Source organism: Hemibagrus wyckioides, linkage group LG29, assembly GCF_019097595.1.
Source record: "Hemibagrus wyckioides isolate EC202008001 linkage group LG29, SWU_Hwy_1.0, whole genome shotgun sequence".
Taxonomy (NCBI): Eukaryota; Metazoa; Chordata; class Actinopteri; order Siluriformes; family Bagridae; genus Hemibagrus; species Hemibagrus wyckioides.
Window position 1 is genome coordinate 20,460,198 of NC_080738.1, and position 21,474 is coordinate 20,481,671.

Here is a 21,474-nt window from a genome sequence, read left to right on the forward strand (position 1 = left end):
CACACACACACACACACACACACACACATATGCAGAGAGGTGTGTTGATGTGATGTACCTGTGAACAGGTGTGTCAGAGGCCACACCCCCAACACCTGCCCCCCGGCAGCGAGCTCCTCACTCAGCTCTCAGTGGACGTGATGAAAAGGACGGACGAACACAAACTCCACCCAGCAGAGATGATATGTCTGTGGTGTCCAACACCTCCACCTCCACCTCCACTTTTTGTCAGACTGCAGGGAATTCTGGGAGTGATACACACCTTCAGGTAAAATATATATATACAATAAAGGTGTTACACATTCTTGAAGATTCTGCCGGAGTCACAAGGACATTGTACAACTGTACATCCCCTGTGTTCTACCTCCTCTTCCTGCTCCTCCTCCTCCAACTCCTGCTCCTCCTACTGCTCCTCCTCCTCCAACTCCTGCTCCTCCTCCTCCTCCAACTCCTTCTTTAGTGAAGTGTCTGCTTGTTAATAATACAGTTTTATAAAGTCACAGTAGAGTGTTATACCAGGACACATGTTCAGGTAAATGTTGAGTTTTTACACATCTGAAGTGTCTCATTCATTCTGAATATTTAGTGATTTTACAGGGTGTGTGTGTGTGTGTGTGTGTGTGTGTGTGTGTGTTTGCTTGCAGGAGGATGTGTCTGTGACGGTGAACACACACTCCAGGCCACTAGAGGGTGCTGAGAGCACAGGTAACACACTCCTCTCTGCCCACACTGGGTTTTGGTGTTAATTTCCGTCATTACAGAAGAACCCGTAAAGCTGCAGCTCTTCAGTGGGACATTTACAGAAATGTATTTTCTTTATTCTCACAGATTTCTCAGCAGGAGATCAGAGAAATCAGGAAGAATATCAGGTGTGTTTCTGAGCATGTCTTGGTTCAATAACTGTCTTAATAATTATTATATACAAATATTTTATATAATTAAATATTATGAATTAAATATTATTATAAATAAATTTATAAATAAGTTTATTGTTCTTTTTCTTTTTTTTAATCTAGTTGGGTTCTGAGGTCTCTCCTGTACCAGACAGTGGAACTTCCAGGTCAGTTTAAACTTCTGTTCTCATGATGATGTACATGGAAGCTCAGTGCCATCTTCTTCTTCTTCATCATCTGCTGAATTGCAGATCTCCAGCTGCTCGACCAGGAAGCTCCAGAAAATGCCGGAGCACACCATCCTACAGCGCCCAGTCCAGATATCTGGGGACGTTAAAGGTTCTGGAGCAGAAGGCGTGTTTACAGGAAACGGGACTGGACACTGCTGATTCCCTGAGAGCCACCGTTTATCAGGTCTGATGTAAACTCCACGCTCTAAAACTGCAGTTTATTCATGAATTCATATAAATTATATTAAAAATAGTTTTTCTGTCTCATCCACAGGACTGGTTAAAGAAGAAAGAAGAGAAACTGCAGGCAACCTTCAGAGTTAAAAAACAAGAAGAAAAACTAAAGGAGGAGAAAAAAATCGAGGTCTTTGTGTTTATTTTTTCTTTATCACATTCTGATAATATAAAAGTATAAATTATCTGTAAACATTTGTAAACAAGAATAAATACATTATTTTATATGTAATGTGCTGAATTTTGCCCTGCCCATGTGTTTATGATTTAATGTTAAAATAAATTACATTTACCTTTGAATATGCAAATCATGTCCATGTATCAGGGAGTGAAGGGGAGGGGCCTCAGGGCTATGGACTTCCCCAATTTGCATATTTACAGAATTTGGATTTAATCATTTTTATTTCTGGCTCTTGGTCAGATCACAGAGATCTTTACAGACTTGTGGAGATGTTCCTTCACCTGATCTCAGCGGATCCTGCTCTGCACTGAGACTGAAGGGGTTCTGTGTTACAGGAGGAAACAAGTAAGAAAGCTGAAGCCAAAGCTTCTTATGAAGCCTGGAAAGAGAAGAAACGTGAAGCTCTGAGAGAGAACATCAGAGAGAAACAGGAAGCCATGAGAAAACTGCAGAAAGAGACGGAGGATAAAGAGGAAAAGAAAGAAATTGCAAAACGGGTAAAATGAACACTGAGCTGGACGACATTCCTCAGGAGATGCAGTGTGAGTGGTGATGACCCTACTCGTCCGTCACAAGATATTCTTTCTCCTTTCTCATGAGCAGGTCTTTGAGAAATGGAAGCGAGAACATGATGACCTACTTCGCGAGCAGCTCCAAAAACAGGTGCAGACGGAAAACAGGCTGAAAGAGAAAAAAGAGAAGGAGAAAGAACAGAGGACAAGAGAGAGCAGTTCTTCACTCGCTCAGTGGTGAGGACATTTACTCTGATTTACAACCTTTAAAATCTCAGCTGCTCATGTTACCATGGAAACCACAAAGAACTGTAAACTCCTCTGTCCTGAAGATGTGGAGAACTTCAAGCTCCAGCTTCACCTCTGACTGACACACACACACACACAGACACTGGAGATTCCACACACACACACACACACACACACAGACACACACACACACACAGACACTGGAGATTCCACACACACACACACACACACACACAGACACACACACACACAGACACTGGAGATTCCACACACACACACACACACACACACAGACACTGGAGACTCCACACACACACACACACACACACACACACACACACACACACACACACACAGACACTGGAGATTCCACACACACACACACACAGACACACACACACACACAGACACTGGAGACTCCACACACACACACACACACACACACACAGACACACACACACACACAGACACTGGAGATTCCACACACACACACACACACACACACACAGAGACACTGGAGACTCCACACACACACACACACACACAGAGACACTGGAGACTCCACACACACACACACACACAGACACACACACACACACAGACACTGGAGATTCCACACACACACACACACACACACACAGACACTGGAGACTCCACACACACACACACACACACACACAGACACACACACACACACAGACACTGGAGATTCCACACACACACACACACACACACACACACACACACACAGACACTGGAGACTCCACACACACACACACACACACACACTGACACTGGAGACTCCACACACACACACACACACACACACACACACACACACACAGACACTGGAGACTCCACACACACACACACACACACACACACACTGACACTGGAGACTGCACACACACACACACACACACACACACTGACACTGGAGATTCCACACACACACACACACACACACAGACACTGGAGATTCCACACACACACACACACACTGACACTGGAGACTCCTTACACATACACACACACACACACACACTGACACTGGAGACTCCTTACACATACACACACACACACACACACACACACTGACACTGGAGACTCCTTACACATACACACACACACACACACACACACTGACACTGGAGACTCCTTACACATACACACACACACACACACTGACACTGGAGACTCCTTACACATACACACACACACACACACACACACACTGACACTGGAGACTCCTTACACATACACACACACACACACACACTGGAGATTCCACACACACACACACACAGACACTGGAGACTCCACACACACACACACTGACACTGGAGACTCCTTACACATACACACACACACACACACACACACACACACACACTGACACTGGAGACTCCTTACACATACACACACACACACACACACACACTGACACTGACACTGGAGACTGCACACACACACACACAGACACACACACTGACACTGGAGACTCCACACACACACACACACACACACACACTGACACTGGAGACTCCACACACACACACACACACACACACACACTGACACTGGAGACTCCTTACACACACACACACACACACACACTGACACTGGAGACTCCTTACACATACACACACACACACTGACACTGGAGACTCCTTACACATACACACACACACACACACACACACTGACACTGGAGACTCCTTACACACACACACACACACTGACACTGGAGACTCCTTACACATACACACACACACACACACACACTGACACTGGAGACTCCTTACACATACACACACACACACACTGACACTGGAGACTCCTTACACATACACACACACACACACACACACACACACTGACACTGGAGACTCCTTACACATATATACACACACACACACTGACACTGGAGACTCCTTACACACACACACACACACACACTGACACTGGAGACTCCTTACACACACACACACTGACACTGGAGACTCCTTACACACACACACACACACACACACTGACACTGGAGACTCCTTACACACACACACACACACACACACACACACTGACACTGGAGACTCCTTACACACACACACACACACACTGACACTGGAGACTCCTTACACACACACACACACACACACACTGACACTGGAGACTCCTTACACATACACACATACACACACACACACACACACACTGACACTGGAAACTCCTTACACACACACACACACACACACACACTGACACTGGAGACTCCTTACACATACACACACACACACACACACTGACACTGGAGACTCCTTACACATACACACACACACACACACACACACTGACACTGGAGACTCCTTACACATACACACACACACACACACACACACTGACACTGGAGACTCCTTACACATACACACACACACACACACACACACTGACACTGGAGACTCCTTACACATACACACACACACACACACACACACTGACACTGGAGACTCCTTACACATACACACACACACACACTGACACTGGAGACTCCTTACACACACACACTGACACTGGAGACTCCTTACACATACACACACACACACACACACACTGACACTGGAGACTCCTTACACATACACACACACACACACACACACACACACACTGACACTGGAGACTCCTTACACACACACACTGACACTGGAGACTCCTTACACATACACACACACACACACACACACACTGACACTGGAGACTCCTTACACACACACACACACACACACTGACACTGGAGACTCCTTACACATACACACACACACACTGACACTGGAGACTCCTTACACATACACACACACACACACACACACACTGACACTGGAGACTCCTTACACACACACACACACACTGACACTGGAGACTCCTTACACACACACACACACACACACACTGACACTGGAGACTCCTTACACATACACACACACACACACACACACACACACTGACACTGGAGACTCCTTACACATACACACACACACACACACACACACACACTGACACTGGAGACTCCTTACACATACACACACACACACACACACTGACACTGGAGACTCCTTACACACACACACACTGACACTGGAGACTCCTTACACATACACACACACACACACACACACACACACACACACACTGACACTGGAGACTCCTTACACACACACACACACACACTGACACTGGAGACTCCTTACACACACACACACACACACACACTGACACTGGAGACTCCTTACACACACACACACACACACACACACACACTGACACTGGAGACTCCTTACACACACACACACACACACACTGACACTGGAGACTCCTTACACATACACACACACACACACACACACTGACACTGGAGACTCCTTACACACACACACACACACACACACACTGACACTGGAGACTCCTTACACACACACACACACACACACACACACACACACTGACACTGGAGACTCCTTACACACACACACACACACACACACACTGACACTGGAGACTCCTTACACACACACACACACACACACACACACACACTGACACTGGAGACTCCTTACACACACACACACACACACTGACACTGGAGACTCCTTACACATACACACACACACACACACACACACTGACACTGGAGACTCCTTACACACACACACACACACACTGAAGACTCCTTACACACACACACACACTGAAGACTCCTTACACACACACACACACACACACACACACACACACTGGAGACTCCTTACACACACACACTGGAGACTCCTTACACACACACACACACACACACACTGGAGACTCCTTACACACACACACACACACACACACACACACACACACTGACACTGGAGACTCCTTACACACACACACACACACTGACACTGGAGACTCCTTACACATACACACACACACACTGACACTGGAGACTCCTTACACATACACACACACACACACACTGACACTGGAGACTCCTTACACACACACACACACACACACACTGACACTGGAGACTCCTTACACATACACACACACACACACACACACTGACACTGGAGACTCCTTACACATACACACACACACACACACACACACACACACACACACACACACACACACACACACACACTGACACTGGAGACTCCTTACACACACACACACACACACACTGACACTGGAGACTCCTTACACATACACACATACACACACACACACACACACTGACACTGGAGACTCCTTACACACACACACACACACTGACACTGGAGACTCCTTACACATACACACACACACACACACACACACTGACACTGGAGACTCCTTACACACACACACACACACACACACTGACACTGGAGACTCCTTACACACACACACACACTGGAGACTCCTTACACACACACACTGGAGACTCCTTACACACACACACACACACACACACACACACACTGGAGACTCCTTACACACACACACTGGAGACTCCTTACACACACACACACACACACTGACACTGGAGACTCCTTACACACACACACACACTGACACTGGAGACTCCTTACACACACACACACACACTGACACTGGAGACTCCTTACACACACACACTGACACTGGAGACTCCTTACACACACACACACACACACTGACACTGGAGACTCCTTACACACACACACACACACACTGACACTGGAGACTCCTTACACACACACACACACACACTGACACTGGAGACTCCTTACACACACACACACAGACACTGGAGACTCCTTACACACACACACACACACACAGACAGACACTGGAGACTCCTTACACACACAGACTGGAGACTCCTTACACACACACACACTGGAGACTCCTTACACACACACACACACTGGAGACTCCTTACACACACACACACACACACACACACTGGAGACTCCTTACACACACACACACTGGAGACTCCTTACACACACACACACACACACACAGGAGACTCCTTACACACACACACACACACACAGACACTGGAGACTCCTTACACACACACACACACACACACTGACACTGGAGACTCCTTACACACACACACACACACACACACACACACACTGACACTGGAGACTCCTTACACACACACACACACACACACACACACTGACACTGGAGACTCCTTACACACACACACACACACACTGATACTGGAGACTCCTTACACACACACACACACAGATACTGGAGACTCCTTACACACACACACACACACACACACACACACACACTGATACTGGAGACTCCTTACACACACACACACACACACACACACACACACACACTGATACTGGAGACTCCTTACACACACACACACACACTGATACTGGAGACTCCTTACACACACACACACACACACTGATACTGGAGACTCCTTACACACACACACACACACAGATACTGGAGACTCCTTACACACACACACACACACACAGATACTGGAGACTCCTTACACACACACACACACTGATACTGGAGACTCCTTACACACACACACACACACACACACACACACTGATACTGGAGACTCCTTACACACACACACACACACACACACACACACAGACACTGGAGACTCCTTACACACACACACACAGACACTGGAGACTCCTTACACACACACACACACACACACACACACACACACAGACACTGGAGACTCCTTACACACACACACACACACACACAGACACTGGAGACTCCTTACACACACACACACACACACACACACTGACACTGGAGACTCCTTACACATACACACACACACACACACACACACACTGACACTGGAGACTCCTTACACACACACACACACACACACACACACACTGACACTGGAGACTCCTTACACACACACACACACACACACAGACACTGGAGACTCCTTACACATACACACACACACACACACACACACACACTGACACTGGAGACTCCTTACACACACACACACACACTGACACTGGAGACTCCTTACACACACACACACACACACACACACACACACTGACACTGGAGACTCCTTACACACACACACACACACACACTGACACTGGAGACTCCTTACACACACACACACACACACTGACACTGGAGACTCCTTACACACACACACACACACACACTGACACTGGAGACTCCTTACACACACACACACTGACACTGGAGACTCCTTACACACACACACACACACACACTGACACTGGAGACTCCTTACACACACACACACACACACACACTGACACTGGAGACTCCTTACACATACACACACACACACACACACACACACACACTGACACTGGAGACTCCTTACACACACACACACACACACACAGATACTGGAGACTCCTTACACACACACACACAGATACTGGAGACTCCTTACACACACACACACAGATACTGGAGACTCCTTACACACACACACACACACACACACACACACTGATACTGGAGACTCCTTACACACACACACACACACTGATACTGGAGACTCCTTACACACACACACACACACACACACTGATACTGGAGACTCCTTACACACACACACACACACACACACTGACACTGGAGACTCCTTACACACACACACACACACACACACACTGACACTGGAGACTCCTTACACACACACACACACTGATACTGGAGACTCCTTACACACACACACACACACACTGATACTGGAGACTCCTTACACACACACACACACACACACTGATACTGGAGACTCCTTACACACACACACACACTGATACTGGAGACTCCTTACACACACACACACACACACTGATACTGGAGACTCCTTACACACACACACACACACACACTGATACTGGAGACTCCTTACACACACACACACTGATACTGGAGACTCCTTACACACACACACACACACACACTGATACTGGAGACTCCTTACACACACACACACACACACACACACTGATACTGGAGACTCCTTACACACACACACACTGATACTGGAGACTCCTTACACACACACACACACACTGATACTGGAGACTCCTTACACACACACACACACACACACAGATACTGGAGACTCCTTACACACACACACACACACACTGATACTGGAGACTCCTTACACACACACACACTGATACTGGAGACTCCTTACACACACACACACACTGATACTGGAGACTCCTTACACACACACACACACTGATACTGGAGACTCCTTACACACACACACACACACACACACACAGGAGACTCCTTACAGACACACACACACAGAGATACTGGAGACTCCTTACACACACACACACACACACACACAGATACTGGAGACTCCTTACACACACACACTGATACTGGAGACTCCTTACACACACACACTGATACTGGAGACTCCTTACACACACACACACACACACACACACACACACACACACACTGATACTGGAGACTCCTTACACACACACACAGATACTGGAGACTCCTTACACACACACACACACACACAGATACTGGAGACTCCTTACACACACACACACACACACACACACACACACACACACAGATACTGGAGACTCCTTACACACACACACACACACTGATACTGGAGACTCCTTACACACACACACACACACACACACACACACACACTGATACTGGAGACTCCTTACACACACACACACACACACACAGATACTGGAGACTCCTTACACACACACAGATACTGGAGACTCCTTACACACACACACACACACACACAGATACTGGAGACTCCTTACACACACACACACACACACAGATACTGGAGACTCCTTACACACACACACACACACACACACACACGCTGATACTGGAGACTCCTTACACACACACACACACACACACACGCTGATACTGGAGACTCCTTACACACACACACACACACACACTGATACTGGAGACTCCTTACACACACACACACACACACACACACACACACACTGATACTGGAGACTCCTTACACACACACACACACACACACACACACACTGATACTGGAGACTCCTTACACACACACACACACACACACACTGATACTGGAGACTCCTTACACACACACACACACACACACACACAGATACTGGAGACTCCTTACACACACACACACACACACACACAGATACTGGAGACTCCTTACACACACACACACACACTGATACTGGAGACTCCTTACACACACACACACACACACACTGATACTGGAGACTCCTTACACACACACACACACACACTGATACTGGAGACTCCTTACACACACACACACACTGATACTGGAGACTCCTTACACACACACACACACACACACACTGATACTGGAGACTCCTTACACACACACACACACTGATACTGGAGACTCCTTACACACACACACACACGCTGATACTGGAGACTCCTTACACACACACACACACACACACACACACACTGATACTGGAGACTCCTTACACACACACACACACACACTGATACTGGAGACTCCTTACACACACACACACACACACACACTGATACTGGAGACTCCTTACACACACACACACTGATACTGGAGACTCCTTACACACACACACACACACACTGATACTGGAGACTCCTTACACACACACACACACACACACACACACACTGATACTGGAGACTCCTTACACACACACACACTGATACTGGAGACTCCTTACACACACACACACACACACTGATACTGGAGACTCCTTACACACACACACACACACACACTGATACTGGAGACTCCTTACACACACACACACACACACACACACACACTGATACTGGAGACTCCTTACACACACACACACACACACACACACACACACTGATACTGGAGACTCCTTACACACACACACACACACTGATACTGGAGACTCCTTACACACACACACACACACACACACACACACTGATACTGGAGACTCCTTACACACACACACACACTGATACTGGAGACTCCTTACACACACACACTGATACTGGAGACTCCTTACACACACACACACACACACACTGATACTGGAGACTCCTTACACACACACACACACACACTGATACTGGAGACTCCTTACACACACACACTGATACTGGAGACTCCTTACACACTTACACACACACACACACACTGATACTGGAGACTCCTTACACACACAGACCCTGGAGACTCTGTCACCACATCACACACACACACACACTGATACTGGAGACTCCTTACACACACACACACACACACACACTGATACTGGAGACTCCTTACACACACACACACACACACACACACTGATACTGGAGACTCCTTACACACACACACACACACACACACACACTGATACTGGAGACTCCTTACACATACACACACACACACACACACACACATACACACACACACACACACACACACACACTGACACTGGAGACTCCTTACACATACACACACACACACACAGATACTGGAGACTCCTTACACACACACACACACACACACACACACACACTGATACTGGAGACTCCTTACACACACACACACTGATACTGGAGACTCCTTACACACACACACACACTGATACTGGAGACTCCTTACACACACACACACACACACACACACTGATACTGGAGACTCCTTACACACACACACACACACACACTGATACTGGAGACTCCTTACACACACACACACACACACACACACACTGATACTGGAGACTCCTTACACACACACACACACACTGATACTGGAGACTCCTTACACACACACACACACACACACTGATACTGGAGACTCCTTACACACACACACACACACACACACACACTGATACTGGAGACTCCTTACACACACACACACACACACACACACACACTGATACTGGAGACTCCTTACACACACACACACACTGATACTGGAGACTCCTTACACACACACACACACAGATACTGGAGACTCCTTACACACACACACACACACACACACACACACACACACTGATACTGGAGACTCCTTACACACACACACACACACACTGATACTGGAGACTCCTTACACACACACACACACACACACACTGATACTGGAGACTCCTTACACACACACACACACACACACACACTGATACTGGAGACTCCTTACACACACACACACACACACTGATACTGGAGACTCCTTACACACACACACACACTGATACTGGAGACTCCTTACACACACACACACACACACACTGATACTGGAGACTCCTTACACACACACACACACACACACACACACACACTGATACTGGAGACTCCTTACACACACACACACACACACACACACTGATACTGGAGACTCCTTACACACACACACACACACACACACACACAGATACTGGAGACTCCTTACACACACACACACACACACACTGATACTGGAGACTCCTTACACACACACACACACACACACACACACTGATACTGGAGACTCCTTACACACACACACACACAGATACTGGAGACTCCTTACACACACACACACACACACACACAGATACTGGAGACTCCTTACACACACACACACACACACACACACACACTGATACTGGAGACTCCTTACACACACACACACACACTGATACTGGAGACTCCTTACACACACACACACACACACACACACACACTGATACTGGAGACTCCTTACACACACACACACACACACACTGATACTGGAGACTCCTTACACACACACACACACACACACTGATACTGGAGACTCCTTACACACACACACACACACACACACACTGATACTGGAGACTCCTTACACACACACACACACTGATACTGGAGACTCCTTACACACACACACACACACACACACACACACACACACTGATACTGGAGACTCCTTACACACACACACACACACACAGATACTGGAGACTCCTTACACACACACAGATACTGGAGACTCCTTACACACACACACACTGATACTGGAGACTCCTTACACACACACACACACACACTGATACTGGAGACTCCTTACACACACACACACACACTGATACTGGAGACTCCTTACACACACACACACTGATACTGGAGACTCCTTACACACACACACACACACTGATACTGGAGACTCCTTACACACACACACACACAGATACTGGAGACTCCTTACACACACACACACACACACACTGACACTGTAGACTGAGCTCAGGGCCACTGTTAGAGAGAATTAATCAACACCTTCTGACCAGTCAGAGTCCAGAACTCTCAGCAGCTCTGTCAGGTTTAATATATTGAAGATGGAGTTCTGTCCAGTTTCTGAACTATAATTCATGATCATTTCTCCTGCTGTTCAGAATCTACAGGTCAGGGTGTTTTCCTGTGTGATGGTACAGAATGGCAGCATAATGTTTGTTTCTTCTCTCTCAGGAATGTCAGGAAGAAGGAAATGATTGAGGAGAAGCTGAAGTCTGAACGTAGGAAGAAGGAAATAAAAGAGATTGAGGAGAAATATGAGAAGGAAGAAAGAGAAAAGACGGCACTGGAGATGTACGAGAAATGGCTGGTGTGTGAATTAAACCTTTCATTTTTGTACTTTTAAATGTTTTTCATCCTCACAGAGTGTTAAAGTAAACGTTCTGGCCCTTTTCATTTTTACACAAAAAGCTTACTGAACATTTACATTTCAGGCGTTTGGCAGATTCTCTTATCCAGAGTGACGTACAAAAGTGCTTTAAAGTCTCCAGAAATAAACACATTAACACTGGTTCAGTAGAACACAGACTCAGGAGGATACCATCAGCCTCAACACTGAGTTGGGAAGAAATATATTTTGAATACATAAAACAAGCAAAAAAAATAAGAGCTAGTGTAAGTGTCTCAGGAACAGGTAGGTCTTCACCAATCGTTTGAAGACGGTCAGTGACTCGGCTGTTCGGACATCTAGGGGAAGTTCATTCCACCACCTCGGTGCCAGAACAGAGAAGAGTCTAGATGTAGACCTACTTCTGACCCTGAGAGATGGTGGACCAGTGGAACAGTGCTAGAGGACCTGAGGGAGTGAGGGTCAGTGTGAGGAGTAATAAGAGCTTTGAGGTCAGATGATGCTGGACCATCCTTAGCTTTGTAGGTAAGGGTCAGTGTTTTGAATCTGATGAAGTTACCTGAAGCCAGTGGAGGAGCAGCAGTGGGGTGGTGTGGGAGAACTTAGGCAGGATAAAGACAAGTCACACAGCAGCATTTTGGATCATTTGCAGTGGACGAATTGCATTCAGAGGAAGACCTGCCAGGAGAGAGCTGCAGTAGTCCAGTCTCGAAATGACCAGAGACTGAACAAGCACTTGAGTAGCCTGTGTGGATAGGAATGGTCAAATCCTTCTGTTGTTGTACAGAAGAAACCGACATGAGCGTGTCACGTTAGCAACATGGGAGGAAAAGGACAGTCGTTACCATGGTTACCCCGAGGTTGTGAGCAGTGGCTGAAGGGGAGATCATAGAGTTGTTCAGAGATATCACAAGATCCTGGGCTGGGGATGAATCACATGGGATGAACAGCAGTTCAGTTTTGCTGGAATTGAGTTTCAGCTGATGAGCGGTCATCCAAGATGAGATGTCCTCCAGACACGCTGAGATCCGGACAGAAGCCGTGGTATCTGAGGGAGGGAAGGAGAAGATAACTTGGGTGTCGTCAGAATAGCAGTGGTATGAAAAGCTGTGTGAGGTTATATCTTCACCAAGAGAGTGAGTGTAGAGGGAGAAAAGGAGAGGACCAAGTACTGAGCCTTGTGGGACACCAGTGGAGAGTCTGCATGGGGCAGATGTCCATCCCCTCCATGTTACCTGATTTTCAACCCTGGAAGGCTTTAGAGTCTGAAAAGGATTATTATTAATGATCTGAGAGAAACATCGCAGCACAATAAAGAGTTTAATCATTTTAACTCAGTGAGGTCAGAGACACAGTCAGGCTTTTAACCACAGATTTAACCAAAGCATAGAATTATGCAGAATTACACAGATTAGAACAGATGTTAAGAATTGTTGTTTGTTTTTAATTTTTTTACAGAAGCTTCTTTCTGTCTTACAGATAAGGAAAGAGTTTCAGCAGAAACGAGAGAGAAGAGAACAGAAACTGAAGGCGATTGTAGTGGATGGGCCACAGCCCCCATGGAGCCCTCCCAACAGAACCATCCCTTTTGGCAAATGACCCTCACTGTAGCTCTGGATATACACACTCACCGGCCACTTTATTATGAACACGGTCCTGCAGGTCCAGGTCTGTGGATGTTGTTGCAGATGGGTTGGTTTATGTTAAACAACTGATCTTCTGAGATCTTCACAAACATCAGATTCTACCTTTTACTGAAAATGGAGTGAAAAAAAAATGAAAAGAAAACATTCATTAACCTGAGGTGCTCATGGACACCAAAACTACACAGGGGAAGAAAAGCATAAGCTGGTCTTTATCTAATCTTCAAATGTCCAGTTTAAATCATTGTTCCAGATTGTGATGTTTGATGTAAACAATAACTGAAGCTCTTGGACTGTAGCTGTGTCTGTAATAGGTTTATATATCGTGTTCTACTACATGATTGGCTCATCGGATAATTGCAGGTGTGTAGATGTTCCTTATAAAGTGGCCGGTGAGCGTATCTCTGCGGGAGCTCTGATGGATCAGTGTGGTGGTGAATCTGACAGTAATCACAGGAGCATGCGCTGCTCTATGTCCAATCTAATTATAAATCTGATTAATGTTGTTGCGTTAGAATGAGACTGATAAGCACTTTAGCGGAAGAAGAACTGAAATCTTCAGCATTCTGCAGGAAGCATGATCTACTGATCTACTGATCTAATGATCTACTGATCTAATGATCTAATGATCTAATGATTTACTGATTCTCTTTACAGCAGCTTCGCTAAAACTCTGAAGTTCCTAAAAGCCCCTTCTGTGATATTGTTGAATTTGAAGTTGTTTATTGTTTTAATCTCTCTTCATGGTGCAGGTTATTTTGTGTGTTTTTGTGCTCCTGCTGCACATCAACACACTTCATTACAAATGAATCCTGAAGTGATTCTCTACAGGTCTAATTTTATAAAATAAATAACATCAAACTCACTCCAGCGTCTGAATTTACTGAACCTACAGCTCATCAATGTGAGATCCTACTGCAGATGTTTACAGATGTTCTCTCATAAGTGTTTATCCTGAAACTAAACCCTAAACACAGGGATGTGATTAAAGTGCTGGATCCAGAAGAAGAAATCTCACTCTCTCTCCACTTCCTGTTAGAATTCTAGTTTTTTTTACAGATCTGAAGAACATTGCTGAAGACATTAGCATTACTTTAGCTACGACTGGACACGGCTCTGTCCTTTAGTTCCTTTAGCCTCTTGTCCTTCATTAATCTGTGAAATGTCTGCTCTATAAAGTTCAAAAAGAAATCAGGATTCAGTCACAGAGCAGCTTCATGACTCCAGACCATAATAATCACTGTATTATTATTTCTATACCATCACCTCATCCTATTGCTCTCTCACTTCTCTCTCTCTTCTCCTCCTCTCTGTCTGTCTGTCTGTCTCCTCCCCCTCTCCTCCCATCTCTCTCTCTCCCCCTCTCCTCCTCCTCTTGCACTCTCCCCCCCTCTCCCCCTCCTCCTCTCGTACTCTCTCTCTCCCCCCTCTCCTCCTCTGTCTTTCCCTCTCGCCTCCTCCTCTCGCACTCTCTCTCTCCTCCTCTCTCTCTCTTTCCCTCTCTCCTCCTCCTCTCGCACTCTCTCTCCCCCCTCTCTCTCTCCCCCCTCTCCTCCTCTCTCTTTCCCTCTCTCCTCCTCCCTCTTTCCCTCTCTCCTCCTCCTCTCGCACTCTCTCTCCCCCCTCTCTCTCTCCCCCCTCTCCTCCTCTCTCTCTTTCCCTCTCTCCACCTCCTCTCACACTCTCTCCCTCTCTTCCCCTCCCTCCTCCACCTCTCGCACTGTCTCTCTCTCTCTTTCCCTCTCTCCTCCTCCTCTCGCACTGTCTCTCTCTCCCCCCTCTCCTCTCTCTCTCTTTCCCTCTCTCCTCCTCCTCTCGCACTTTCTCTCTCTCTCCCCCCTCTCCTCTCTCTCTCTCTCTTTCCCTCTCTCCTCCTCCTCTCGCACTCTCTCTCTCCCCCACTCCTTCTCATCTCTCTCAAGCTCTCCTCTCTCTCTCTCTCTCTCTCTCTCTCTCTCTGTTTCAGTCTAAGGTTATGGTTAGGATTCAGAGATTCAGAGAGTGATAGTAAACAGAGGAGAATAAACAGTGAGGTTAAAGAAAAGACGAAATGAAGAAAAACACAGAGATAAAAGTGTCATAAGAAATGATCACAAAAAGTCTAATGTTTATTTGTGTAGTCTGATCAACTGACCAACGCTGAGTAACTACCACACACACAACAATGTATTAGCCCATATGCATTAATGTGTGTGTGTGTGTGTGTGTATAATGGGGATTAAGCGACTGCAGGTTCTCTGGTGTAAAACACATGCTGAGTAAATCAGAGGTCAGTGTGCAGCTGGTGACCGGAGCTCCGCCGGCCGACGCCTTGGACACAGTCATTATCTTCATGATGTCGGCTCTGCTCCTGAAACCGAGACAACCGTCCGAGACACAAAAACGCTCCTAATTATTTCACAACTGTTTTTAAAATAATCCAGTCTGTTCTATAGCGTTGTGTGTGTTTCTAGAGTAGCCGTGCGTCTGTCCGAGGCTGTAAATGAAAGGGAGCTGGAGGCTGGCGTTATTGACAGTGAGATTCAGTGCAGGGACTGCAGCGTGACACACTGCCCTCCATCATGTCCAGACTTTATCAGGTTTGTTACTTGAGAAATTGAAAGGAGAGGAGCGTGTACCGATCTGCAGTGTTTTCGTCTACTGCATCATCATCAATGATTTTCTCTTCTTTATATTAACAACAGAAACACACTAAACTTCTGATGTACACAACGTATACGTTAAAACACACATCACACATGGTTCTGATCTGAAACTGACCTTAAACAGGACAAACACAGAGACCTGGACACTGACACACGTGTTTATCTGTGAAGATTTAACCGTTGTCTGTGGTGACTTTATTCTTTGTTGTGTTGTGTTGAGGTGTGTTATTGTCCTGACCATGCCACACTGTCACAGGTGTGTGTTGTCCTGAGTCAGTGTGCTGATGGTACATTTGTGTCTGAGAGCGTTGTCTCTCACCGTGTCTTTGCCGTGTGCTCTCCCTAACACGCCCTCGGGCAGAGCGCACTGAAACGTCGCGGCGAAGGCCTCCCGGTAGTTCCGGTTCATCCACCCGTACAGGATGGGGTTAGCGAACGTGGAGCACATGGCGATGACGTGGAACACGGTGTAGAGCAGCTTAAAGTCCTTCATGTCCAAGACGCTGCTGTCGATATCCACAGCCAGCTGGAAGGCGTGAAATGGTAGCCAGCTGACGGCGAACACGGCCACTACGGCCGCCAGCATCTTCGTGGTTTTCCGGCGGCGTCGATGTCGCTCGCTGTGTCCTCCTCCGGGGCTCATGTGCTTCCTGAGTTTGCTCCAGATGCAGGCGTAGGCGTAGGAGATGACCGACAGGGGCAGGCCGTACTGCAGCAGGAACGTGGCCACGCTGTACACGGTTCCGTCTGCACTGCTGCCTGGCCATTTCTCCACACAACCCTGAATGATGTGCTCAGGCGTCAGGTGAAAGGTCACATATTCACGGAAGATGGCCAAGGGGCTGGCAAGCACAGCACTGGCTATCCATGTGATGATGATGACCACCACACACACATCTTTAGACATTTTGGTCTCGGTGTGGTGGACAATGCTGCGGTAGCGGTCCAGCGCGATCACACTGAGCGTAATGGTGGACACATGAACGGTCAGGCCCTGAGAGTACGGTAACAGGTAACACATCACCTGACCAAACTTCCACTGGCCTGAGAGTGTGGCCATCAGTGTGAAGGGCAGGCACAGCGCGTTCACCAGCAGGTCCGCTACAGCCAGGTTAGCAATGAAGAAGTTGGTGACCGTGTGGAGGTTGCGGAACTTGTACACGACGTAAATCACCAAAGAGTTTCCGCTCACGCCAAACAGGATGATGGCGCTGTAGGCAAAGATGAGAACCACCTGAACCCCCACAAGCTGCGTGCTATCCTCCAGACCTTCTAATAAAGCTCCTTCAACCGGGACGTCCAGCAGAGTGCAGCAGTTAGAGAAGGAGGTGGCGTCGTCTCGGGTTGCGTTCTCGTCATACATCACATCCATGTTTGGGATCCATGCACTAGAACTATGCAAGAACACAACACTGACTAGCAAATATTTTAAACACACACAAACACAAACACACACAAACACACACACACACACACACCAAAGTTCTTCACTCTCAGCTAAAAAGGATTATTAATGAGAACAGGATTGCTAATGGATCTCACTGTAAAATTCTATCTAGCACATTTCAGCCTGGAGAACCCTCTGCTCTGCACAGTTTAGGGTTCTCCTGCACAGGAAGTGATGTTAGTTAGCTAATAAGTGTAATCTGGTATGGTAGAACAGGACAGGAAAGTTCCCCAGAACCAGGGCTGGGAACCTGTTTGAGGAATAAACCAAACAACAGAATTCTTTGAGGAGCTAGATTAAGTACTAAGCTAGGTATTTCGTTTTTTGTCAGAGTTTCCTCGATTTGTGGATAATCCTGAATGCTTCTGACGGTTCCTAAGGTTTAAACTTTACAGTGTATATGTAAGAACGGTTCCAGTTAGATCCTTATTAAAAGAGTTAATCTTCCAGAATCTTCATGGAACCTACCTGAGGGTGCATGGGTTTGCTCCATGGGTTTTATTTACTAACTACAGAATACAGAGTTGGGAATGTGTTTCATTTCAGTGTGTGTGTTCAGCTAGAACCATCTCAGACCCGTAACGTTCCCCTTCAGAACCTGAACAGTAAATAAAGTCTTCTCATGCTCTCACACGCAGATGATGAGATCTGTTCCAGTGGGATTGTGTAAATATTTCACAGGAATAAAGCACAGTAACTCTACATGACATCAGAGGAGATTTGTGTGTGTTTGAAGTTCATGAATCTTCACAGAAGAAAGTGACGTATGAAGAAGCTGTCATTACACAATTATCATGAAATAGCGCTCAATTCACTCTGAGCATCTTTTAATTACAGCTAATTAATCAGATCCAAGCCAATTTACATTGAGCATGAAGCACAAACATCCTGAAGAACAACAGGAGAAAGAAAGAAAGAAAGAAAGAAAGAAAGAAAGAAAGAAAGAAAGAAAGAAAGAAAGTGATATTATTCTATGTGGGTTAATAGAAGAGTAGAAATTGTTTTATCGCCCAGGTTCAGTTTACTTATCACAAATTAAGAAATAATTTCACCTGTAAGCAAAATCGTCATCATCATGATCATCGTCATCATCATCATCATCATCATCATCATCATCGTCATCGTCATCATCATCATCATCATCATCATCATCGTCATCATCATCATCATCATCATCATCGTCATCATCATCATCATCATCATCATCATCATCATCGTCATCATCATCATCATCATCATCTCACCTTTATAAAGTAAAAGCTCCGTGAAGTTGAGATGAAAAAGGAAGCTGGTTGTCTCGGTCACAGCGCGGGATAAAAGCACACAGCTCCATTCGCTCCTCAGGTCAGACCCGGTGCGTGTGTGTGTGTGTGTGTGCGCGCGCGCGTGTGTTTACTGCAAGAGGTTGTATGACACTAAACACACACACACACACTAGTTATTTCTTTCTATCTCTCTTTACGACAGGCTCCGCCCGAAACCACGCCCTCTCATAACCTGCACTGCTCTGATTGGTCAGTGTCTTATCCAATAACAACATATGTATGTAATATAAAACATATTACACACACACACTTATATAAACAAAATATTTCATATTTTCAGTTGCATACTGCAGTAGTGTGTGTGTGTGTGTGTGTTCGAAAATGTTTGTTAGCTCATTTGTTAAAAATCACAGATAAACGTGAAAAAATGCTTTGTGAAACTCCTTCGGCTCTGCA

General features: G+C 46.4%; 2 protein-coding genes across 2 annotated transcripts in view; one reads left to right on the forward strand and one right to left on the reverse strand.

Moving 5' to 3' along the window:
- The window catches only part of map9 (microtubule-associated protein 9), a 22,062-nt gene extending 5,536 nt beyond the window's left edge, over positions 1 to 16,526 (forward strand). Inside the window, exons 4-13 of the mRNA XM_058384387.1 lie at positions 69 to 268; positions 645 to 705; positions 829 to 869; positions 1,017 to 1,060; positions 1,145 to 1,307; positions 1,398 to 1,487; positions 1,874 to 2,035; positions 2,142 to 2,287; positions 13,844 to 13,979; positions 15,498 to 16,526. Coding sequence (XP_058240370.1) covers positions 69 to 268; positions 645 to 705; positions 829 to 869; positions 1,017 to 1,060; positions 1,145 to 1,307; positions 1,398 to 1,487; positions 1,874 to 2,035; positions 2,142 to 2,287; positions 13,844 to 13,979; positions 15,498 to 15,617 — 1,163 coding nt within the window. The 3' untranslated portion in view covers positions 15,618 to 16,526. The remainder of the gene's footprint in view (positions 1 to 68; positions 269 to 644; positions 706 to 828; positions 870 to 1,016; positions 1,061 to 1,144; positions 1,308 to 1,397; positions 1,488 to 1,873; positions 2,036 to 2,141; positions 2,288 to 13,843; positions 13,980 to 15,497) is intronic.
- A 1,169-nt stretch (positions 16,527 to 17,695) lies between these two features.
- npy2r (neuropeptide Y receptor Y2) lies at positions 17,696 to 21,155 on the reverse strand. The gene is made up of 2 exons (XM_058384399.1): positions 20,998 to 21,155; positions 17,696 to 19,700 (listed from the first exon to the last, which is right to left on the reverse strand). Exon 2 carries the CDS (start codon positions 19,676 to 19,678, stop codon positions 18,557 to 18,559), a length of 1,122 nt encoding a protein of 373 aa, XP_058240382.1. The 5' UTR covers positions 19,679 to 19,700; positions 20,998 to 21,155; the 3' UTR covers positions 17,696 to 18,556.
- Between the last annotated feature and the right edge of the window lie 319 nt (positions 21,156 to 21,474).